This window comes from Saccostrea echinata, unplaced genomic scaffold (assembly GCF_033153115.1).
Source record: "Saccostrea echinata isolate AGI-Se365-2 ecotype Australia unplaced genomic scaffold, CSIRO_AGI_Sech_v1 ptg000002l, whole genome shotgun sequence".
NCBI classification, from domain to species: domain Eukaryota; kingdom Metazoa; phylum Mollusca; class Bivalvia; order Ostreida; family Ostreidae; genus Saccostrea; species Saccostrea echinata.
The window spans coordinates 252,723-277,057 of NW_026889751.1; the positions used below are offsets into that span (position 1 = coordinate 252,723).

General features: G+C 33.9%; 1 protein-coding gene across 2 annotated transcripts in view; it reads right to left on the reverse strand.

Annotated features, from left to right (window-relative positions):
• Positions 1-701: 701 nt before the first annotated feature.
• Positions 702-24,335, reverse strand: part of LOC133204489 (Golgi-specific brefeldin A-resistance guanine nucleotide exchange factor 1-like) — a 29,417-nt gene continuing 5,783 nt past the window's right edge. The window contains exons 8-37 of one of the 2 annotated variants that reach the window (XM_061340232.1): positions 23,951-24,151; positions 19,234-19,402; positions 18,448-18,668; positions 18,150-18,248; positions 17,244-17,438; positions 16,721-16,850; positions 15,991-16,116; positions 15,498-15,628; positions 14,950-15,152; positions 14,592-14,715; positions 14,105-14,230; positions 13,569-13,651; positions 13,289-13,352; positions 12,711-12,883; positions 12,516-12,615; positions 12,217-12,393; positions 11,789-11,856; positions 11,433-11,622; positions 9,944-10,056; positions 9,382-9,773; positions 8,219-8,385; positions 7,789-8,032; positions 6,947-7,285; positions 6,607-6,737; positions 6,389-6,490; positions 6,096-6,209; positions 5,139-5,307; positions 4,620-4,778; positions 4,217-4,431; positions 702-3,096 (exon numbers count right to left, since the gene is read on the reverse strand). In XM_061340232.1, the coding sequence (XP_061196216.1) occupies positions 3,046-3,096; positions 4,217-4,431; positions 4,620-4,778; positions 5,139-5,307; positions 6,096-6,209; positions 6,389-6,490; positions 6,607-6,737; positions 6,947-7,285; positions 7,789-8,032; positions 8,219-8,385; positions 9,382-9,773; positions 9,944-10,056; positions 11,433-11,622; positions 11,789-11,856; positions 12,217-12,393; positions 12,516-12,615; positions 12,711-12,883; positions 13,289-13,352; positions 13,569-13,651; positions 14,105-14,230; positions 14,592-14,715; positions 14,950-15,152; positions 15,498-15,628; positions 15,991-16,116; positions 16,721-16,850; positions 17,244-17,438; positions 18,150-18,248; positions 18,448-18,668; positions 19,234-19,402; positions 23,951-24,151 (4,776 nt within the window). In that variant the 3' untranslated portion in view covers positions 702-3,045. The remainder of the gene's footprint in view (positions 3,097-4,216; positions 4,432-4,619; positions 4,779-5,138; positions 5,308-6,095; positions 6,210-6,388; positions 6,491-6,606; positions 6,738-6,946; positions 7,286-7,788; positions 8,033-8,218; positions 8,386-9,381; positions 9,774-9,943; positions 10,057-11,432; positions 11,623-11,788; positions 11,857-12,216; positions 12,394-12,515; positions 12,616-12,710; positions 12,884-13,288; positions 13,353-13,568; positions 13,652-14,104; positions 14,231-14,591; positions 14,716-14,949; positions 15,153-15,497; positions 15,629-15,990; positions 16,117-16,720; positions 16,851-17,243; positions 17,439-18,149; positions 18,249-18,447; positions 18,669-19,233; positions 19,403-23,950; positions 24,152-24,335) is intronic. The other variant, XM_061340241.1, reaches the window with a different exon arrangement.

A 24,335-nucleotide genomic window follows, 5' to 3' on the forward strand; every position in this document is an offset into this window, starting at 1 on the left:
GCTTGATGACGTTTTTTTTATCACTTTACATCTTTTTTTTATAATTAATTGATTTAGAGATAGGTGTAATTGAACTGAACCTATCTTTAATTATAAAGATACTGACAATAATAACTTCTCCCCATAAAAATGCACTGTGCAGTTCCCTCCATGTTCAAGTCGCTGTTAAAGGGAGCTTTCATATTTTCAATAACGAATTGAACCTAGGTATAATTGAATTGTACCTATCTTCAAATCGTTTGTGGATATGTTCTAATTGTACCTATCTTCAAATCAATTGTACCTATCTTCAAATCAATTGTACCTATCTTTAAATCAATTATACCTATCTTCATATGAATTAGAGATAGGTATAATTCCATTAAAGATAGGTATAATTTATTTGTACCTAGGTATAATTATTTAGAGATAGGTATAATTATTTACACCTATCTTCAATTAAATTGTACATTTGAAAATAGGTACAATTATTTGAAGATAGGTACAATTATTTGAAGATAGGTACAAATATTTGAATATATGTTAATTTGGCATTCCATAAAAATAGGCGAAAAATGAACTTTCACATTCACATGTACAGTATCATGCCAAATAAGAATTACTTTCTTTAACAGCACACAAGTGATATATAAATAAGAATTATATAGCATGCACAAGTACATGGTCATTTTTAATCTGTTAGAATGTTTTTATTCACCATATTTTAAATTTAGTCATCTCATTTTATTACAATAAATACTTCTACAATGAAATCTTTAACAAAAATTAAACATTTCATATAGATCACATTAAACATGACTTTTGACATAGGCTATTATTTTTTTACAGCTATTACCATTTCACTTGCTCATGAAACCCTGAAAAATAAAATCTAGGCCTGTCCAAAACAATATGAACTGGTATTCAATACAAAAAGTTGTAATGTTTTCATTTGCATGCCAGATAGCTCAAAGCTCATGATCTAATGTATGTATCTTATGTATCTAGCAAGCAACTTAAACATGTCCAACATTTTGTGCACATAAACAAATCATTTTTATATAAATGGCCTAGATACAATGTTTCTCTTAGTCATATATGGCATTTTTTTTATAAGTTCATACTAACTAAAATTAAAAAGATCTTTCCATTTGTTTTATTACTTTATATAAAGATAGGACTTTTCTGTAAATTACACAATTTAAATCATTCGCGTTTCATAGATATTAGAAATTTAAAACAATAACCTATTTATTTACTGACTCCGCATTTAAATATCAGACACAGTTTAAAGTCAATTTAACCATAGAAACTTGGGGTTATTCAAGTTCAGAATTGGTGAAAATTTTAATTTGATCGTAAATAACAAATATCATGTTCATCTGCATTCAATCTCATATTTTTATTTTCTAAATCAGATACACCATATATAGCTTTAAATGTCAAAAACATTTTATCTGCAAGTATAATAAAAACAAAATCTGATTTTTATGGGCCTCTACTGTAGTCAACATCTTAAGTTTGTTATATTATTGTATTAAGAAAACAACATGCAGAACAGTTTATATATACATTTATATTGTAAAAGAAAAACACAATCGTATAATTGTAAAAGCTGGAATAGAATAACAATTACATAAAATATGAATTTTGTACACACACATAATACATTCATGTATATAATACTATGTACACTTTCTCTTCACAAAATAAGCACATCTTTTATCATAACACATGTAATCACATGTAGATAAATAAGTAATTGTGTAAAATCACAAAAAAATAATTAACAACTCTGTATTAATGAACAAAGTTGGTATATTTTTAACAAACACAAAACCATCTCTGCAATCTAGAAGAAAGTAATTAATATATACAATTTAGTAACAGGTAAATCTTTATATTTCTATTTTTTTGAAAACAAATTCCTGTCAACTCTGTGACATGGAAAGAATGTTGGAAACTAAGACATTCCTGCTAAAATAAATAGACTTACAATGCTGTATCTGACAACTTTCTACATGAAGAATACTTCTACAAATATCATTTGAATCAGGCTTCCATGGATGAAGTTTTCTGGAGGGTTTTTGAGAATCACACAGGTCTACCATAAAATGTAAAGAGCTAGGTTCACTTTATGCATAAAATGGCCCTGTAGATATACCAATTTATTGACTAACACTTAATGTTCCATTTTAAACATCAAGATAAAGTAGAGACTTAGTGCTTTCATTTCCTATTAAAAAAATTCTCCTTAAAGCCAAGGTCTTGGAATACAGGCTCCATGGAATTGCAATGTTCTTGAATTTTAAGGAAAACAAGTATATTTGAGTACTTTCACAGAAGAGAAATAATATGAGCACACCCTCTGATCTAAAAAATAAAACATGTTTTGTAATCCTCAGAAATTTTTCTATCCTTTAATAGTTGCATATTTTAGATCAGAGGTTGCGCTCTATATTAAATATTGAAAAATAGCTTTAAAAATTGGCTGTTTTTGTAGAATTTTTCAGGATATGAGGAAAATGACGTCATTTTTGATAGACTCGCAGTCATCAAAGGTCTAAATGATATTTAATGCATTTTCAACTTAAACCAAGCAATTTTAGTTTTTCTGAAATTCACAGGGCCAAAAAAGGCCCTAAGTGAACCTTGTTCTTTATATATATAACCTACATGTATTTAATATCTAAAACTATCAGCCCAGAGCTGCATTCCAGATAGTGGCAGCTAGCCTAGGTGCCAAGTTAGATATCTAGGTCATATTGTGTGAATTAATGCTTGTTTGGCTAGGCTAGCATACCAAAATCATGGAGGCTATGTAGAGCCACTAAGATCTTGAATACAGCTCGGTTGTTTTGTTATGATGTCATGTAAGCATAATACATGTATCAACTATCAAACAACACTGTGAATGTTAATAATCACGATAACAACACAATTTATTCCATTTAGTCTTCATCTGATAACAAAGTGTACAATACATATATGATATTGCTTGAAATGAGGCAGCCCCAGTCTATATGGTATGTACAGGATGCTGAACTGATGAAGCTGGTGGAAGAATTATGGGTTTTCTATCACTGGGGGCCTGCTCTGCACTGTCTCGTGGCTTTCCTATAAGAAAAATAACTTATCCTATAGCAATAACAATCACTTCAAAGGCATGTACAATTCAGTTTTTGAGATTTTTTTTTCATATTGAATTTAGAAGAAAAAAATAATAAAAACATACAACCAAGAAAGAAAAATAAGCAAGAATGTTGGGAATTAAATTCTGTATTGATCATACTTCTACTTTCCTAAATTCTGGATTTAGACATCATAGAATGCAATAATAGCCATATTATAATACTATTCTAGATGTCTTTAGGTCGAGCACACATGCACATTCTCAAACCATGCTTCATTTTTCTCTTAGTTAAAATTAACCATTAAAAATAGTGAATCTAAACAATAAATCAAATGTTTTTGTCCATAGGAATTTTCTGATAATTTTCTATTTATAAACACAAGTGTATTAATTTCCATCAGAGATCTTCAAGTTCTATTACATGTATTGTTATTGCATACTAGTTTACATATATATGTCAACTTGTTACAATATACTATGTGCAAAACAAATTTATGCATTTACACAAGTAACTAGTAACTATGTAGAAGTTGTTTTCAAATAGAACATTATTTCTATAAATTAAAATCAAGTTGTTATCATTTTACAACTGCAAATAAATCTACTAGTACATTTGTTGTAACCATGTTTTCCTACATATAAACAACCATTTATAATTATTATTACAAAACATCGCTGAATGGTCTTTGGCATTTCAAAGTGCTTTAAATTATTATTTACTGTTGAACATACATAACCTTTTCTTTTATAAAAAAAAAAAAAAAAGGTCACAGCAAGCGAGCAAAATAGAAAAATAATTTTCCAATGAAAGGCTGTCAAGTATGAATCAAGAAATTAAATTAGCATTATGTGGGAAGGTCTGGTAAATATCATAAAGTGCAGAGGTTAGAGGGATAACAAGCTGTAAGATCACCATACTTATAAGAAATCTACTTTAAAATGACCAATGATAAAGTTTGGGGGATTCATCATTCCTATTGAGGTCCATACGTGAAAGCTGGAAAATTGGATTCAAGCTGACTATACAATCCTGTAACATTCTGATTAAATAAAAGTCCCAAGTTCCAAACCAATCCCATTCCCAGGTCATGCAGATTTACTTACTTGTGATGTAACAAACTGAATGGGTGCAGAGGGCATTATATCTGGGTGCAACAAAAGTGGAACAGGGGGGTCATGATTAATGTGGCTTTTATGCACGGAGACATGTGGATGGTGCCCCACTGAGGAGCAGTAGGGCTGACTAAGATAGTGTGACAGGGCCATATGAGGCTGTGGGGACGGGGAATCACCCTCTTCAGATGACCCACGGTAGTAGTCTGAAATACGACCAGTTAATACTCTCGTTATTGCCTGATATTTACATGCTGCTGTGGAATCTGTGAGATTACATATTATTTTCAATTCTGAATCAATAAAAACAGCAGAAAGCATATATTTAAATTATGTAGATTAGTATTCAAAAGAAAGTCTCAAAATTAGTTTATATTTTTATAACTTTTATTACCATGACTGTGTTCCTTAACAACAGTGATGCCCTCTAGTGGAACCTCAGGTGGGATTTGAGAGGGAGGTGACTCCGCTGTAGACTGCTGCTCATGTAGTGTCTGAGCTACTGGTGCAGTTGTACTAGGAACAGGTTGAGAGCTGATCACTGGTGTCTCCTCTAGAATAAAAATCAAGAACATGATACAGTCAATTACTTGTAGAATCCATCCTCATATACTTTTCAGTATCAAACAAAATACATATGATTAATATTTACAACTAGATTTTTGAATAATTGTGTTACAAAATGTACACATGTTTAAATAATCTCTAGGTGCTATATGTACAGAAATCACAATCAAAGGAGAAAGAGACAATAGTAAAGGAACAAGCATTTCTAGTAAGAAACTTTTGAAAACCATTAGATATACATGTAGATCTACATACAAACATAATTCTTTGCCCCCTTTTTGAATTATGTGGAATTTCATTACTAAACAGATTATAAAATATTGACATGTATATATATGATATGAACCTGAATTTTTGGGTTTAAAGAGCTCTTTTTGCAAATGAGGTAAGAAAGTATCTATTCTGTCCCATGTAAGTTTCCAGAGTTGTGACTCGCCACCATCTGATGTGTGGAATATATTGGCAGTGTCCATCACCAACAGCATGTTCTTCAAGGACTCTGGTATAGCCTCAGACTGTCAAATAAATATCCACCAATACTTCAGTTATAAATAACTCTAACTTAACCAAACATTTTCAATACCTGCCATTGAGAAATTTTTTTTTTTAAACTTCTCATTGGTATTAATTTTTTTTACTTGCACAACACATAAATAAATAGAGGATATTCAATATTTTGTACTTGGATATGGAATTTATTTCACAAGTGGGGCAGGATTTTTTATATATATTTAATATATATATTATTTATTTTCACAAGTACAAAGCATGAGTGTAAATATAGAAGAAATCCTGTCTCACAAGTGAAATAATTTTCACATCCAAGTTCAAAAACAAAAAAAATTCTGTTTATTACGTTTTCTTTGGTTTTCCCTTTGCCTGTTTTTTCATAAAACTGTGTGGCTTACATTATATTTGAGCATTTATGAGATATCATATATGTATCTCAATATGCTAGTAAATTGTAAGAATAAAATTTTAAACATGGATTTTAACAACAATTTGGAGAAATTTTGTCAATTTTAGCCTATGTCAGGATGGTTACATTCACTATACATGTACTCTCACTAACTTATAACAGGGAGCATTTTTTAATGACACTTTGGTGAAGGGAAGGAACATCTTGATTTTGCAGCATTTTTGATATTTTTTCACAGGAAAAAATATCACTTTGATATTTTTTCACTGTGAAATATCACTTTCATTAGATAGATCAATTACAGTATTTCACTTTTGAACATGTAATAAACACTTCTCCACTCTGATTATAATGAAGGAGTGTGAAGACTACATGCTGACTTACCAGTAGGTCACTGTTGTCAGTATGCATGTATTTGTCCATAAAATCTAGAATTGTCAGCCACAAAGCAGTGAAGGTGCTTAGTGACAATAGGGGGCTCAAGTGCTGGAGGAATACCTGAAACAAATCAATCACTTGTATTGATGGATGATATTGATATACTGAGAGCATTCCCATCTTACCAGTCAGCTGCTTAATTAGTTGGATTTTTACATGGCATCTATTTATTTCAGTCAGCATAGGTATGCTGTATCATCGCTTAAAGACTGATTAGATCTTGTGATTAATTTTTTTACCTTGCAGAGTAATGTGGAGGCTCTCATTCTGGTCTCTTCCATGCCAGAGGGGTCCTGAACATTGATGTTCTCCAACAGCTTTGTCAGGAGGGGGAATAATACCTAGTGCAACAAGAGGGAAGTGTAATCATTAGCTTGCTACATATATTTTCTATTACATAATCTTTTTCTGATACTATAAACTAAATGTGCACAATTCCAGAGTCAGGTAATCCAACCTTGTTAAAACAAGCCTCCCATTCAGCTGCTGACAGAGTTTGAAGGTCGTGAACTAACAGTGCCCTCTGTAGATATGTTAATGCCTGACTCCTGACCTGTCTCCTAGTATCACAGCATAACCTGGCTATTCCTAGAAAGGCATTGCATATATATTTTAAACATTTTTTGGTTGATGTTTTACAAAAATCTAAGTATTCACTTGATACAAGTTTTGGATGTAGTAAAAAAAAAAGGTACTTTAATACTGACTGGTTTTCCAAAACCATGATTGACAAGCATATAAGACTAATATGCAATATAGTTGTATTTTCTATGTTTGGGGAAGAAAACAGGGCTCACCTTGCAACAAAGGACACCAGCACTTTACCCATAATGCACTATGACAAGCATCAATTGCTTCCCTCTCTTCATTATTCTCCTCCTCTGCCCACGATGTAAATATAGTGGCAGCACGTGTATGGAGTGTGTGCATTAGATCCAACAGCTGAATTGATAATGAGGCTAAACTTCCCCCTGTTCCTTCCTCCTCCCCCTCATCATCTGAGGGGAAAATACTCTGGATATGACTTGGTGAGGAAGAAGACTTCTTCATTTTCCCTGTATCTTTCTTTGATTTTTTATGTACATGTTTGCTTTGTGGTTTTTGTTGTCTTGGAAAAGCAGGCATCCTTCTTCTACCTGGAATACCAAAATGAAAATTTTAGTCATGGCAGAGCTAATATTATATTCAACAAAGTTTAAATCACAAAAATAAAAAATAGATAATATGAATGAATGGATTTTAGTTGCCAGCAAATTATTTGCGAGTAACTCCAAAGACTTGATGTAATCCTAGTTAATCTCATGCTAGTGAGATTTTTCAGACCCAGTCTGTTACAAGTTACAATCTATCTTAATCCTTAATGCACAGGACATGTATATGCAGCTATCATAAACATGTACGTGTTTATAGGGTTATGCAAGTATTGAACTTAGTAACTTGATCATATTATGTGAGAGCCAAAATTTGAATAAGACTTTAAATTTCCCTCTGCCTTATCTCTTTGTGTAGATTTAATTTGCAAACCTAAAATTTAAATAAATCAAACCTGTAAAACTTTACTACTTTATGTGTTCATTTAAATGCACTTTCAAAGGAAATGCTACCGGTACTTCTCAGTGATATCATGTATACCACATACCTCCATTAACACTGGCCTCAACAAAAGCTCGGATAGAATGTACACAACTCTCAAAGTTGAGGGGCGTGACATGGGCGGCATCTCGGACTAGGAAAGCCAGGGTCTCCGAGGACTTCAGCAAGGCCTTACTGTCACAGTAATGTAAATCCTCATTCAACTCAATACTATATTGATTAGGAATCACTTTAGGAATGGTCACTGATGTATGATCCTCTCCAATTGGCTGGTGGGAATCCTTGTTTACCTTTTATAGATGATTTAAATTTCATTTGACACAAACATATCAAAGAGTTCTGAACTAACTTTCAATTTCTTGATAAGTGACACAGAAACAAAGAATTTGATACCTGCAATCTTAAATGATGATTTTGATTCAAACAATTAGTGGCAATATGAAAATTCTTGAATTATTTGTGTAACAGAATAATACCAGGAGCCAGCTTCCATTGTCAGGTATGGGTCTGATCTCCAGAGGGGAGGGGCTTCTGTTGACAGCTGCCTGTCTGACATAGCTGATCTCACTGTCTGATGTGTAGCCCCGGTCACTCAAATTGTCATTTACAGAAGTACTGGGTAACTCACTATCACTCTGGGCTCCTACAGAACAGGTTACATTCAAAATTCATCATGTAGAAAACTATTCAAATGTATGTTTAGCACTGTGTTGTTATTTTCTGGTAAAAAACTAAAGCTAACAAACCCTCGCTATTAACCAAAATGCAAGAACAACTGACACACATAATTTGGTATTAAGAAAGGTTGGTTGACAATAAGAAGTTGTTTAGATTTGAGGTACCGTACATTGTCCTGTTTTTGCTTTATTGCTAAAGCTTTTCCATAAGAAATTTAATTTATAAATATTTACATTCACTGATTGTCCCACTTTTAGTTATCTATTATTTACAAGTTTACCTGACCATTAAAAACTATGAAACTACTTTTTGTATTGAATTTAAATATTATAAAAGTCTTGTTAAATTCTGTTATTCAATTGGCTTTTCAGTTACAATATTCATAGTAATAGAAAAGGGGAAGAACTTCTTTTAGAAAACAAATTAATAAATTGACCAAGTGGTGCAGAATTTCAAAAATCTGGTAAAAATACCCTTGCTTATTACAACTTATAAATATTTACATTCACTGAATACCGGTACATGTATTGTCTCCTTTATTTCTTGTGAAAAACCACTTCCCTTAATTAATCCATCAACACTAAACTAGTTAGATGTTGACAAAATTTATCGTAACCAATGTGATAACAGAGATATACATGTATGTGCCTGTCATTGTCAAACACGTTTGTAAACATCAATGTGAAAAAAGCATTTGTATTCTCCTAGTTCAAATCACATGATATCTTAAAAGCCAACAAGACCTTATGACCTAGTGGTTTCAAAAATGGCTACCCAAGCAAACCAAAAATGGATTTTGTAGAAAAGCGGTTATTAATAAAAGCAGTATTCGGGATATGGAGTGAAAAAGTGGTAGACTTCTCATAGAGCAGTAGAGTTAACATGTATGCTTCAACCTTCTTTATAGGATTATTGATAGACATCAGAGGGTCAGAAAACCTTAAGATATACTTATATGTACCTGCATCAATGATGGCCTCAGACATTTCAATACCTGGGCAGACCTGTAAAAGAGGGGGAGGGTTAGCCCCTGCCCCCACAACCTCTAGCAGGGTAAACAGAGTGAACCAGTCCTGGCTTGTGTGGATGTTTGCTGCATTTGTCCTCAGTAGTTCATGCAGGGCATAGGATATCTGTCTAGTACAGGAATGGATCACTGTGGGTTTCATCATTAACAGAATACGGAGCGATGTAAGGACTTGTGGTGCCACCTCTTCTCTACGTAATAATCTGATAGCGAGACGTAACAAGCCTACTACTGCTCTCTCCACTAGGAATGTGCACTCATTAGAATTTACTATCAGACTGTATAAGTGGTCTCTTACATTCTGCCATATAGGAACAACTCTATCTCTGAAATAAATAAAAACCAGGAGCTAGACTTGCTCAAAGGCAAACTTTAATGTGAAGACGAATTAAACTAGTTCTATGCATATTGTTAATTAAAATATACCGGTATATACATTGTATCTTTAAAATACACAAAATGAAGAGAATTTACATGTTGCAGATCTGTGCCTTACCTATTTTGAAGAATAACTTTGATTAAAAGTTCTAGGAAAAATACGGCTGCATCTTCGTCAAATTGCAATTCTGAATTATGAACCTCGGGACCCTGGGAGGCAAATATCTGGGCCTGAAAATTAATCATTAAAATGCATTGATTTTGTAGCATCTAAATTTCAATATAGGAATCTTTAAAAAAAAAATAATCAAAAGCCTGAAAGGCTTCAATGACGTCGAACAAGAAAAACAATTTCAAAAGATAATTTTGAATTTGAAGATAGCGATAAGTCAAGTGAGTGACTCAGGAGACATAATAAAAAAATAGTTTTAAACAAAATATCACAATTACAGTCTGTGGCCTTATGTCATGGTCCGAATGGAGCAAGGTTCGAATTGACCAGACACCGTCGAACATGTTCATGCCAAATATTCTTTTCAGTCAATTATGAACTATGAAGGATTTCATGAATTTATGTATTTTTTCTAATTGCCAATGTCAAAGCGTTGTATTAGTGATTGCATCTAAACTACAACCAAGACTCTGTTCTGTTACAATTACGATCGAGTTACGATCGGGCGTGGTATACCGTATACTGGGAAATGGAGGAAATGGAGAAATACAGTAATACTGGTCAATATCATCGGTTTTTAGGATAGAGTTAGTTAGAAGATTGTATAAGTAAAGCTAAGATTTAGAAATTCAATCTTTTTAGTCTTGTAGAATTCGTGTTTATGTAATTTTGTAATTATTTTACCTCCTGTTGTGTTGTTTATGTTACACGGTTATCGTTCCGAGATGTTATTCATGTCATTCAACGCACCCTTTCTGTAGAAATTCATCCGCAACAACCATCACGTTTTTCTTATGTGAGAATAAAACATAATATTGTTGTTTTGCAATAGAATTAATTGCAGACATAATTGATGCAATTTTATTTTCAAGGTATTATTCATTTTGAGCGTTTTCAAAGAAATTGGTTTATAGCTATTGTTATTTTCTATTGCGGATGCATCGACTGACACATTCGGTCGCGTACATATCCGGTCGCGATTTCAACTGGGCGCTTGCTAGATGACGTTCGAGCTCCAAGAGCTCGACGTCATAAAAAGGCAACACTGGGACATGTAGATGTATTTATACTGTATACAAGGAAAATTTCGCCCTGTTTTATTTTCGCTCCTTTTGCCCTATTCACAGGTGGACGAATTTAAAACAGGACGAATTCAAAGAACACAGTATAATTTCTTAAACAGAAGCATGACTGGGCGAATTTAAAACAGGGTAAAATTGTTTGCAAATGTGAAAGAGCAAAAATAACACGGGGCGAAAATAACCCTGTATACAGTATATACAGGAATATTATTTGGGCTCACACTCACAGACACTACAGAACTATCATACAGCAGTAATATAACCTTTTTCAATTATTTAGAATTTCCTGCTTGACACACATTGTAAAATCTATTAAATAATAATAAAATAAATGCAGTCAACAGTTGACCTACTTTGATAAGTTCCTGTAATGAGTCCTCCCTAAGGAATTTACTGTCCAGAATCAGCTGTTCTAGATGGCAGTCCCTGATACAGCTCTGAGCCTGTTTGGAGGCTTCCTGCTCCTCCGGGGTGGGGCCTTTGTTCGTGGTTGGCTCAGAACTGGTGAAGTATGAGTAGAAACTGCTCAGAACTCCCTCAGACCTGGAATTAGCCAAGAAATAGTCAAACACAAAATAAACCTTACCTGCACAATGTCACCAAGAAAACATCTATGATTCAATGTTAATTACAATGGTAAGTAAGTAACTATGCCATCTAAAATATCCTAGGTATAAGCTACGGTAAAAAATGAAAATTCAATTTCTACCTCTGGGCAGCTGTGGTCTCTTCTCTCACTATACAAATTTTTCCTGAAGTATCTATGAAATCCTCTACCTGCAGAGAACAAAAAATACAATAATATTGTACTTTGGTATCTTGAACAATATCTCAAATACCATGGATATGTTGAAATACATGTATTGTGGAAGTTTCGACCACTTATTATTTAGGTATTTTACCCTCAATATCTCAAATCCTCAGATATCATGAAGTTTTTTTTTCTCGGTCCCATCAAGTTTGAGATAACAAGGTTTCACTGTATATGTAATTATGTATTTTAAAAAATCCTAAAATTTTTCCATTTTAAACTTACAGTGCAAAAGCCATTCTGTAACATCACTTTGTTCAAATAGAATATTCCATCATATACAGGCATAGAAGCAGAACTTTGATGGGATTTTCCAATTTGCTTACCTCAGTCAACCCCTTTGGTAATAATTTGGCACGATAAAGTTGTAGCATACAGTCCAATATATTCTTCCACCCTTCTCTTAAAATATCACCATGGCGATGAGCTAACCCAAACACAGTGCGAGCAGCTAACTGAGCTTTGGAGTTGCTCCCAAACATCACAGGTATATGTTCTGGACTCTGTGTATGTACACAATAAAGATGTCAAATACAAGTATAGGCTATGATAGAAAGATGTCACAGTTAAATCTTTATGTTCTCAGATCCACAGATTATAAACCTTCTTATTTCCTGATACATACCTCTACAGAACTCAGTAGGGTGGTGAATTTACAAAGTGATATGACTAGATTATCAAAAACATCACTCATTCCATAGTGAGCTGATATCATAGCACATTTCCTACAAATGAAGCAGATTTTTAAATGAGAAAAAATGTACAAGATTGCTCATAAAACTTAAATTTAAACAATCTGACTGACAAGTCAAGAACTAACCTAAATCCTGCTATTGCCTTCTGGATTATAGAATCATCGGAGCTTTTGTCAAACACAAATGACAGAGCTGCAACTGTTGGGCCCCATATAAGGGTGAACAAGTCATGATCAAATGACCCAGAAGGAACATGTAGGAAAAGGCCATCCTTTGTGGTGCCTCTTCTCAACAGAACCTACCAAAAAAATATAATTACTAAAGAATCAAATTAATTTCCTTGAATCTACAACACTGTAAAATTTTAAGTATTGGCTGATAAGATGTTGCATCATCCAGACTTCTAATTCACTATAACACTGTAAAATCTTAAGTATTGGCTGATAAGTTGTTGCATCATCTGAACTTCTAATTCAATATAACACTGTAAATCTTAACTATTGGCTGATAAGATGTTGCATCATCAGGACTTCTAATTCACTATAACACTGTAAATCTTAACTATTGGCTGATAAGATGTTGCGTCATCTGGACTTCTAATTCACTATAACACTGTAAATCTTAACTATTGGCTGATAAGATGTTGCATCATCCAGACTTCTAATTCACTATAACACTGTCTCTTGATCTCCAGCAAACTTACCTTCCAAAGATAGTTTTCTTTGACTAAACCTGTGTGTTCTGCTGGCATCACAATCTCCTCATTCCTACAACAGCAAAAACATTCAATAAAAAGGTTACCTTTACTGTGATCATAATTCTAACAAAAATGACAAATTCAAAGATGCTTTTTCAAACAAATTTATACTCTATTTATAATTTAACAGCATTAATAGAACATTCTACAACAAACACTACTTTACCAAGACAGTAATTTTACTTTTTGTTTATTTCATCACAATTTGTAGTATTTAGTTGTTTACTTTATTGCAACATAAATCTCCTCCAACATGTCCTGGTCAAAGTCTGCTCCTCCATTACATTTCTTTAAATTCTTTTTGAATTCCTGTAGATAAATAGCATACAATGTTTTTATGATTATCACTTAAAACCTCAAATGACTATGTGACACCTAAGTATGAAAAGGTAAAGGCTGCTTAGGGACCACACTATGCATTGTGTTGCTTGACACTTGTTTGAAATTCTACTGAAGATCAAATCTATTTCTGTAACAGGTGTTTTACCCATCTAAACCTATTGATTTGATTCTAAATAAACATAAAGTTTGTATTATCAATACATTTACATGTATTATTGAACTGCTTTTCAATTACATGTAACTTTTATTTCACTAAGTGGTTAAAATCATTTGTGTAGAAAATATTTCTCCCAATCAATTATAAAACTGTTATTGACCATATCATTTCATAATATGGCATAAATGCAAAACCAGTATTTCTCAAAAAAAAAAAAAAATCATCTAGTTGAGTTCTTTCACAAATACAGATTAAGGACTCACAGCTCCCGTCATGGGGATGTTCTGTTTCTTTGCATTGTGGTTGTGTTGATCTACATTGAGCATAATGATGGCATACGTCAAAGTAAATGCTGCATCAGCATTGGCAAATGGCTCACCATTACTCTTCTGCAGGAAACAAACATTAACCAACAATCAGACTCTATCCTGATGAAAAAGTCACCAAGTACATGTACAGGGTATCAAATCATTTACACAACACACTTCATACATATTGTGTCTCATATGTACAAAATCAGCAAGTACATGTACAGGGTATCAAACCATTTACACAACACACTTCACACATATTGTGTCTCAAATGTACAAAATTTGTTTGAAAAACATCTAGTGAGCATTTATGAACAAGATCAATATACTGCAAGTACCTACATGTACTTGTAATTAAAAAGGCCATGCAATGGAGTACTGACATATAATTCACAGATAAATTAAATTTAAGAATTGATAATGAAATCTCCTTCCTTACGTGCCAGTGGTCAGAGAAGTGCTCTATCAAGTAAGATATAACAGGGGCCTCTCCAGGTAGACGGAAGGCCTCAAGATACTGCCTCAGGGCCTCATCAACTCGAAGGTCCTCAAAGTTAAAAGATCTGTGAAGATACACTTTATTTAATAAGAATGCCTTAAAGCATATATTTTGTTACTTCTTAAAAAAAGGCAGAGGATTCTTCTAAACTGAACTGGATTCTTCTAAACTGAACTGCTATTCCCTATATGTAAGACAAGCAATGCATTATTACGAGCTTAAAACTTCACTGCGAGCATTTTTTATAAGAAATGTTACTATTATCTAAGGCAATAATACAGTTGACAGATACACCTACTTCACAAATGCCTCTAGGACTTTGCTGTTGGTTTTCTTGGCCACATACTCTCCTATCATGGCTTTGTCCAGTCTGGGGTTCTCCTTCAGAAAAGTGACCACTTCCCCCGGGTCCAGGGGATCTGACAAGAGGCCCTGTTCCTGGAGGTAAGTTATTCCCTTGGAGGGTTTTGTGTTAAACTGCTCTGTGCCAGTATAGTATAGCTGTGGTGGAAAAGATAGGAATTTATTCATTCTCAGTTACAGAAAAACTTCTGATATTGAGCTTTATACTATGAATAAAGATACAGTTTATATATCTGCTTCTAACAAAACAAATTAAGAGAAGTCTAGTTATGACATCACTTGAACATTATCTTACTCCCTTTATAATTACATGTATTTTATTTACAGTGTTTCATAGTTTTTGTATGACAACAATTTGCCCCTTAAAAATTGTTGTACATTTATGGATGTATCAATCACTTTCTGCTTGAGTTTTTCTTAATGACTCTAACACATATTTGTGTTTCAGTACAGTATTGATTGGAGTACACCCAGGAAACAGACCTTTTTCTTGTGTTTGATGGTGGCAATGTCCTCAGCTGTGGGAATTGTGGACGACACTTTCATTCTGTTTTGTCTAAAAGATGGAGACCTCTTGGCTGTGTCTTTCTGTTTTGGCTCTTCTTTAGAACTTTCTGTAAAAATGATGGGAAATTCTATTTAGATATTACATGTACCACTATATTAAGATGAACAAATACATATACATGTAGTACAATCCCTTCACAGTACATACTGAACTTTGGACTTCTGTAAAACATCTCTGTTCATGTATGCTGTACAAATTATTAAAATTAATGCATTGTAACAGAATCAAAACTGTGTATTTTTCAGTGATGTAAGATGTGAATTACCCTGAGTTTGTTCTTTATTGAGGAGTTTCTGCACCATTAAGAAACCATTAATATGAGAGTTTTGTGAATTACCTGAGTTTGTGCTTTACTGAGGAGTTTCTGGGCCATTAAGAAACCATTGATACGAGAGATTTGTGAATTACCCTGAGTTTGTTCTTTATTGAGGAGTTTCTGAGCCATTACGTAACCAGTGGTGGGGGGACTTGGTACTGAAGACTCCAATACTCCATTCTCAGTCACTGTCTGCGATGATTGGACAGTCTGCCTTCCTAAAACAAAATAAGAAAACATCTACATCACATCCATGTGTCACAACCTAACAGCAATTCAAGGATAATCTGTTTAACTTAAAGTACACAGGACCCTTTAAACAAGATGCCCATGAACCACAACACTCACATGAGTTAGCATTTTCTTCCCGAAAAGTGACTTTGTTCATGTAAATAAACCAAATCTTTTATTGTTGTCTAAAAGTTATAGTTCATAATTTCAACAATTTTACAGTATATTGAAGATTGATCATCAACTTAACAAAATGTAGCCTCTTTATTCTGTAAATGTCTATATTTCTGCTTCAAATTTTTCCTCCTAGTATGCCCCAACTTTGTCCCTGCAGCCATGCTCTGAACAGACTTGAATCCACATTAAATGGGGATGGTTTCATAGTAATATGATTAATTGAGACCCTGCTCTCTTGAGAAAAGGATAAAAGAATTTCCCTATAATTCCTAGGTAAAACTTCGATCCCTTAAATTTGCTCCACCCTTAACTGAGGGACAATGATTTGAATAAATCTGTATCTAAACCTTGCATTTCCCCATAAAATACACTTATTAGACAATACTGCTGTGAACTGCATCAACAAAGTCTTACCCTCAGCTCCCTGTTTGTTGATGCTGAGTATTCGACTGTGACAGTGCTGTTCAATGCTGTCAACTACTGTCAACAGAGCATCAAGTGACAAAAGGTGTGTGGAAAACAGGCCCTGAACTGGAAAGGCATTCTGAAACAAAAAAGTATTTTGTAACACAAAACAAATAAAAATACCATATATGACAAAAACAATAGGGGTCATTGGTATATAACAGCAAATCTGTGCTAAAAGTTTCTTTTAAGTTTAATGTTAAGCAACCAATTGATCTCAAGATACTGGTTGGAAACCATTTGAAGACTGATGGACTATATAAATCCAAGTGATTAACAGGTTCAAAGCAATTCTTCCAAACAGAGTTTACTGTACAAGTATCTACTGTTGGTTCATGTATACAATGTACTTTTAATAGATTACTGATTGCTAAACATTTTAAAAGACAATATTTTACTCAACAGAAACAGAATATGATTTACTTCTCAGAGCACACTTAAAAATTGTTTTCTATACACACACATTTATTACCTTTGATAAAAGTTTGGTAAGATCTTCAAACAAGTTGGAGCAGTATAGATCACAGTCATAGTTAAGGTAAAGTTCTGTAACAAGACCAGGAATTCTCCACAGCTGAACGATAGACTCAAGAGCTATCTCACGAATCTCGTATGAGATCCTGGGAGACTCAGATACTATGATATCTGTCAGTTTGGTCAAATAAAACTGAAATAAGAGTCATTTTGTTAATCACACATACACTGTAATGTAGATTAACACTGATACAGTAAAATATTGCAAGAATATTTGGTGTATAATATATACAAGTGCTCTTGGCACAGTCATATCTGTATTCTGAATAATATAGCATTCTAAATTATATTAAAATTAGTTATTTTTCTGAACCTAGATCATATACCCATTACATGTACATCAATTATTCATCAAGAACATGTATGCATTTCAATAATTAATTAAGGAATGAAGCTTATTTCAACCTATGTTATACAATATAACATAACTTGGGGCACTTTACGCTTTATAAACCGCGAAGCGGTTTATAAAAAAGTGTAAACTGCCCCAAGTTATGTTATATCGTATACATAGGTTAAAATAATTAAGCTTCATTCCTTATAATTTAATTTCAGTGTAGACAATAAGATAATTTTTCCTTCAAAAATGGCTTCAAATTGAGCATATTTTAAAAGTAACGTCAAGAGGAGTAATACATTTTTGACGTAACTCATTGTGACGTAGGCAACTTATGTTATACGATATAAACAAAATCTTTTATCCAATCAAATGACATGTTACAACTAAAATTAAATTATTGAGGAATATCAACTAAAATAGGCAAGACCTATATTTATTGTTAACAGTATTCAACTTTGCATAAGTGCTTGGTGTATTTATCAAAACTACATGTATATCAAGTACCTCTAGTTGTAGCTTTAGGTGACTTCTGATGGACTCAAACAACAGAAAACAAACTCGGAGAGAAGCTGAGAACAAAGAAAGTCTCTCGGACTGCAGCAACTGTAAAAATGTAAAACTACTCTCAACAAAACATGATTGTATAAATACAGTAGCAAGAACAAATTAGCTACTAGCTAAGAAATGAGCATTTACTGCAAAAAACAAATTTAGTCAGATTCTTAACTCCGAAACTAGCAAGCATGTATTATACTTTATTCATTGTCAAGAACAACCTATGGCCCCTTGTGACTTTACATACCAGGAAGAGGTGCCGACACATTTCATCTTTGACCAGGTACAGGAGAGAATTGTAATGGCCGATATGATCTGCCCCTGACTCCAGAGCTACGGACAGGAGACTGAGTCCCATGTGTATCATCACGTCTGTGTTGTGACGGTCCAGGGGATTGGTTAACGAGATCAGGAAGCGAAACAATTCACGCACACATGGTAAGCCATAGGGTAAAAGAGGACCAGAACCTGAAAATAAACATGAGCAATCAAACACCACAATTACATCTGGGATATCTATATATTAATGAGGATTTTCTTAAGAAAATTATCAATTTTTTTAAACATACATAAAGCACATTTTCAATTTTAATCAGAGTATCACAAAAATTCTTTTCAAATAGAAAAGATTTTATGTCAACAGGTCAAAACTTAATCTTTTACACAAGGCACAATATCTGCTTCAAACTTTACTAGTATTTGTATAGATTAGTTGAAATGTTAAATAAATGTTAGAGTTTTTAGATTAAAGGCTTTGCTAAAAACTGAATTGTTAATTGAGTGTACTCAAACAATCAGTTTTCCCCAAAAAGAACAGACTTCTGAAATTTAAAAAATCCCTGCTTTCCAGTGAATGAGCTTTAATAGGAAGTTTGCAGGTGAATAAAACATGAATTCTCTGCTTTATACCAAAAACTGAAATTGGATAAATGTTGATATCTGATAAAAGTATATTGACAGGTCTGTATTTGAATCTACTTGTATTTCTTTCACAACCTCAATATCTGCCTTACAAATAGCTAGTAAGAGTTACCTTCCTTGTGGTGGTGATGAGGGGTGAACCTGACTCCCTGAGGGTTGACAATCTCATCCACCACCATTGGTTCTGAATTCTCTGCAGTACTGTGTACAGACTCTGTGTCTTCTGAGTGTAAACTGACCCTGTCCATATCTCCACAGGTACCCAGCATGTCAGGGCCCTTCTGTCATAGAAAATACTCATAATTATTACCAAACTTTGTAAACTGACCCTAGTGTTGTTCTGATAATCAGAAAACATCGATTGTCGATGAAAAAATGATACCGATTCCGATGATCCATTATAATTTTTCAAAATCGATCATCGGAAACATACATTTAATACAATACACTCCGGAATTATCCATTTCTGGTTTAAAATTTATTTCTTCCCAATGAAAGAAAATGGCGTCTGCATCTGATACTAGCCACCTAGCATGAAGGAAAGGTGATTAAGAACTGAAAGGTGCATATATAGAGAGTGTAAAAGAAGCAAAACAACAAAGAAAATAATATATTATATATTTTATATATTCCTGTTAAAGAAATAATATGAAATAATTGTAATTGTCTGCTATTTATATACAAAACTATGACATCCGGTTATAATCAGTAAAATCGCATCGGAAGCAGTAACTGATTCCAACCGATGATCGATTATGAAAATTAACCGATGTCCCATCACTAACTGACCCTGTCCATATCTCCACAGGTACCCAGCATGTCAGGGCCCTTCTGTCATAGAAAATACTCATAATTATTACCAAACTTTGTAAACTGACCCTGTCCATATCTCCACAGGTACCTAGCATGTCAGGGCCCTTCTGTCACAGAAAATACTCATAATTATCAACAAACTGTATTAACTGACCCTGTCCATATCTCCACAGGTACCCAGCACGTCAGGGCCCTTCTGTCATAGAAAATACTTAAAATTATCAACAAACTACTGTAAACTGACCCTGTCCATATCTCCACAGGTATCCAGCACGTCAGGGACCTTCTGTCATAGAAAATACTTAAAATTATCAACAAACTACTGTAAACTGACCCTGTCCATATCTCCACAGGTATCCAGCACGTCAGGGCCCTTCTGTCATAGAAAATACTTAAAATTGTCAACAAACTATATAAACTGACCCTGTCTGTATCTCCACAGGTACCCGGCATTTCAGGGCCCTTCTGTCACAGAAAATACTTAAAATTGTCAACAAACTATATAAAATGACCCTGTCCGTATCTCCACAGGTACCCAGCATGTCAGGGCCCTTCTGTCATAGAAAATACTTAAAATTATTAACAAACTACTGCAAACTGACCCTGTCCATATCTCCACAGATACCCAGCACATCAGGGCCCTTCTGTCATAGAAAATACTTAAAATTATCAACAAACTACTGTAAACTGACCCTGTCCGTACCTCCACAGGTACCCAGCACGTCAGGGCCCTTCTGTCATAGAAAATACTCATAATTATCAACAAACTATATAAACTGACCCTGTCCATATCTCCACAGGTACCCAGCACGTCAGGGCCCTTCTGTCATAGAAAATACTTAAAATTATCAACAAACTATATAAACTGACCCTGTCCATATCTCCACAGGTACCCAGCACGTCAGGGCCCTTCTGTCATAGAAAATACTTAAAATTGTCAACAAACTATATAAACTGACCCTGTCCGTATCTCCACAGGTACCCAGCATGTCAGGGCCCTTCTGTCACAGAAAATACTTAAAATTATCAACAAACTATATAAACTGACCCTGTCCATATCTCCACAGGTACCCAGCACGTCAGGGACCTTCTGTCACAGAAAATACTTAAAATTATCAACAAACTATATAAACTGACCCTGTCCATATCTCCACAGGTACCCAGCACGTCAGGGCCCTTCTGTCATAGAAAATACTTAAAATTATCAACAAACTATATAAACTGACCCTGTCCATATCTCCACAGGTACCCAGCATGTCAGGGCCCTTCTGTCATAGAAAATACTTAAAATTATTAACAAACTACTGTAAACTGACCCTGTCCATATCTCCACAGGTACCTAGCATGTCAGGGTCCTTCTGTCATAGAAAATACTCATAATTATCAACAAACTATATAAACTGACCCTGTCCATATCTCCACAGGTACCCAGCACGTCAGGGCCCTTCTGTCATAGAAAATACTTAAAATTATCAACAAACTATATAAACTGACCCTGTCCTTACCTCCACAGGTACCCAGCATGTCAGGGCCCTTCTGTCATAGAAAATACTTAAAATTATCAACAAACTATATAAACTGACCCTGTCCATATCTCCACAGGTACCCAGCACGTCAGGGCCCTTCTGTCATAGAAAATACTCATAATTATCAACAAACTATATAAACTGACCCTGTCCATATCTCCACAGGTACCCAGCACGTCAGGGCTCTTCTGTCATAGAAAATACTTAAAATTATCAACAAACTATATAAACTGACCCTGTCCATATCTCCACAGGTACCCAGCACGTCAGGGCCCTTCTGTCATAGAAAATACTTAAAATTATCAACAAACTACTGTAAACTGACCCTGTCCATATCTCCACAGATACCCAGCACGTCAGGGCCCTTCTGTTATAGAAAATACTTAAAATTATCAACAAACTACTGTAAACTGACCCTGTCCATATCTCCACAGGTACCCAGCACGTCAGGGCCCTTCTGTCATAGAAAATACTCATAAATATCATTAAACTACTCTTCACATGATACATTTGGCTTTGTATTCTATTAGCACCTTTCACAGAAAGCAACTTCCGCTAAATCATACATCGTTAAATGTCTTGTGTATATCATATTCATATAAAGCACCTTAAGAGAGAGCTAAATCAAATTTAGGCTAACTTGTCAAAAAATCAATTTTTGCCCATTATCATACACACTAAATAAAATACATTTACAGTATATGCGAAGCTATTGACCTAATGAAAATCTTGATAATTGATTATTTTAAGGTACTTGCACTCAGGAAAATCTGATTTTGGCAACACTACCAAATTTGGTAAAAAGGTACAAATCTACAGATCTAACATTATTAAATGTATTAATCTTAATTGATACTGGTATGTCAATGGATAAATTTTAAAATTGGATATTTTTTCCACATCTAAATTGAAAGCTGTGTTAAAATGAGAAATTTGAGTTATCTAATTTTTAACATAATGCTGATATTTGCCATGAAATACTTCAAGATAAATATTATTAAGTTACTAAATTTGCCAAGGCAACTGCATCTTCGCTAGCCAAGGGTTTCTGATACGCTACTCTCCTCATAAGCCCTTGGCATACGGTGTTAAAAAAAGTTGGGATTTTTTTCTCAAGTTGTGATTGGAGTTGATCGACATCATTCGACCAATCAGCAATTTTTTTTTGTAAATGTCGATATTTGCGTTCGGGATATATCTTGACTTTTTAATATCGGGAATGAAAAACGCAAGTAAACAACGATCCGTAAGATAACATGCCATTCTATGAATAGCTAAATGGTGTCATCCTTTATCTAAGCAACGTGCAAAATATGTGATTAAGAATCTGTACTGAAGATGTAGATTTGCATTTTAACATGTTTAAATAACAAATTAACATAACTCAATACCTTCTTGTTAATTATTCTTTAAAAACATTATTTTTTTAAATACGCTTTCTATTTCTGTCAATGACGCAATCTGTGAGTACCTGGTAAGAATCGTGATCACGTGACGAAAACAATCCCGTCTTTTGTCAGCACCGTATGCCAAGGGTTTATGAGGAGAGTAGCGTATCAGAAACTCTTGGCTAGCGAAGATGAGGCAACTGTGAAAATCAGAAATGTTGCTTAATGCAAAGACTGTAGATTCCCAAATATAACTGAGGAATTAATTATCGCGTAATTTAGTGAGAAGCATCACTCGCAAAATAAAATTACTTGCTTTTATTTATATGGTGGTCAAATGCATGTAAAATCTCTAGATCAAACGTATGTCTACTAACGAATTATTGTTCTCGTGATTTGACGTCTAAGGGCCATTTCAGGATATAAAGTACAGAACTCACATAAAATAAGGAATCTACAGTACGTAAATTTAATTCAGTGATGATATTTACTAGAACTGAACTTAAATTTCATTTAATGACAGGTTTTTCTTTAAATCACATTTTCACACCAATTCAGATTCCTCACTTTCAAAAATTGCACTGTGCAGTAGTGGTGTTCCAATCATCGATTATAATCAAAAATCAGTCGATTGCTGGCATAATCCAAGCGCTCGATTGCAAAATTTTTATTCCGATTAATTGGGTTATTTTTTTTTACAAGCGTAATAGTTTTTAAGCCCAATATTCCAGCCAAGACTTATCTATTAACTTATTTGTGTATTGTAATGGCGCAGACGAACGGACAATTGTTTTCATACCCGGTAACAACGCTCAATCCCGGGTATGGACGTACTTCGGATTCTGCAAAATGAACGAAAAACCAGCTGGACCACCACAGAAAGTAGCTATTCACCCATTCTTACCATTTAATAAACTAAATTGACAGACTTTGTAAATGTCCGATTATAATTGATAATTAGTTAGTTACAGTAGCCCAATCATCAATTATGAAATTCTTACCGATTCCCATCACTACTGTGCAGCAAAGAATTTTTCTGAGAAATGATAAAAATGCCCTTATATAGTAAATACTGTCACATGCATGAAATAATAAAACTTACTTGTGATGTGTCTTCTCTCTGAGGAACTGAAAGCACAACTTGGGAGGTGGATCCAGAATTTTCCATATTTAAGCTTATGTTGGATGATTCTGATTGTAAACTAAAACAGTCTTTGTCTATTTCAGTGGAACTATCATCTATCTGTAGTTCTGAAATCTCTTCTGAAATCTGTGCAGCTTGTTTTTCTTTGTCCGTTGCCTCCTTGTAATAGGAAAAATCACACTCAATTCTAATTAAAACATTAATCACGGATAATTTAAATTAAAAATCACCATTATCTTAAGATCGACAAAATATTAATACTTAAATAAAAAGAAAAAAAAACATCAGCAGCAGCAGTACTGATATAGAATTCCATGCTTTTAATCTGACTGGAACCAACGTA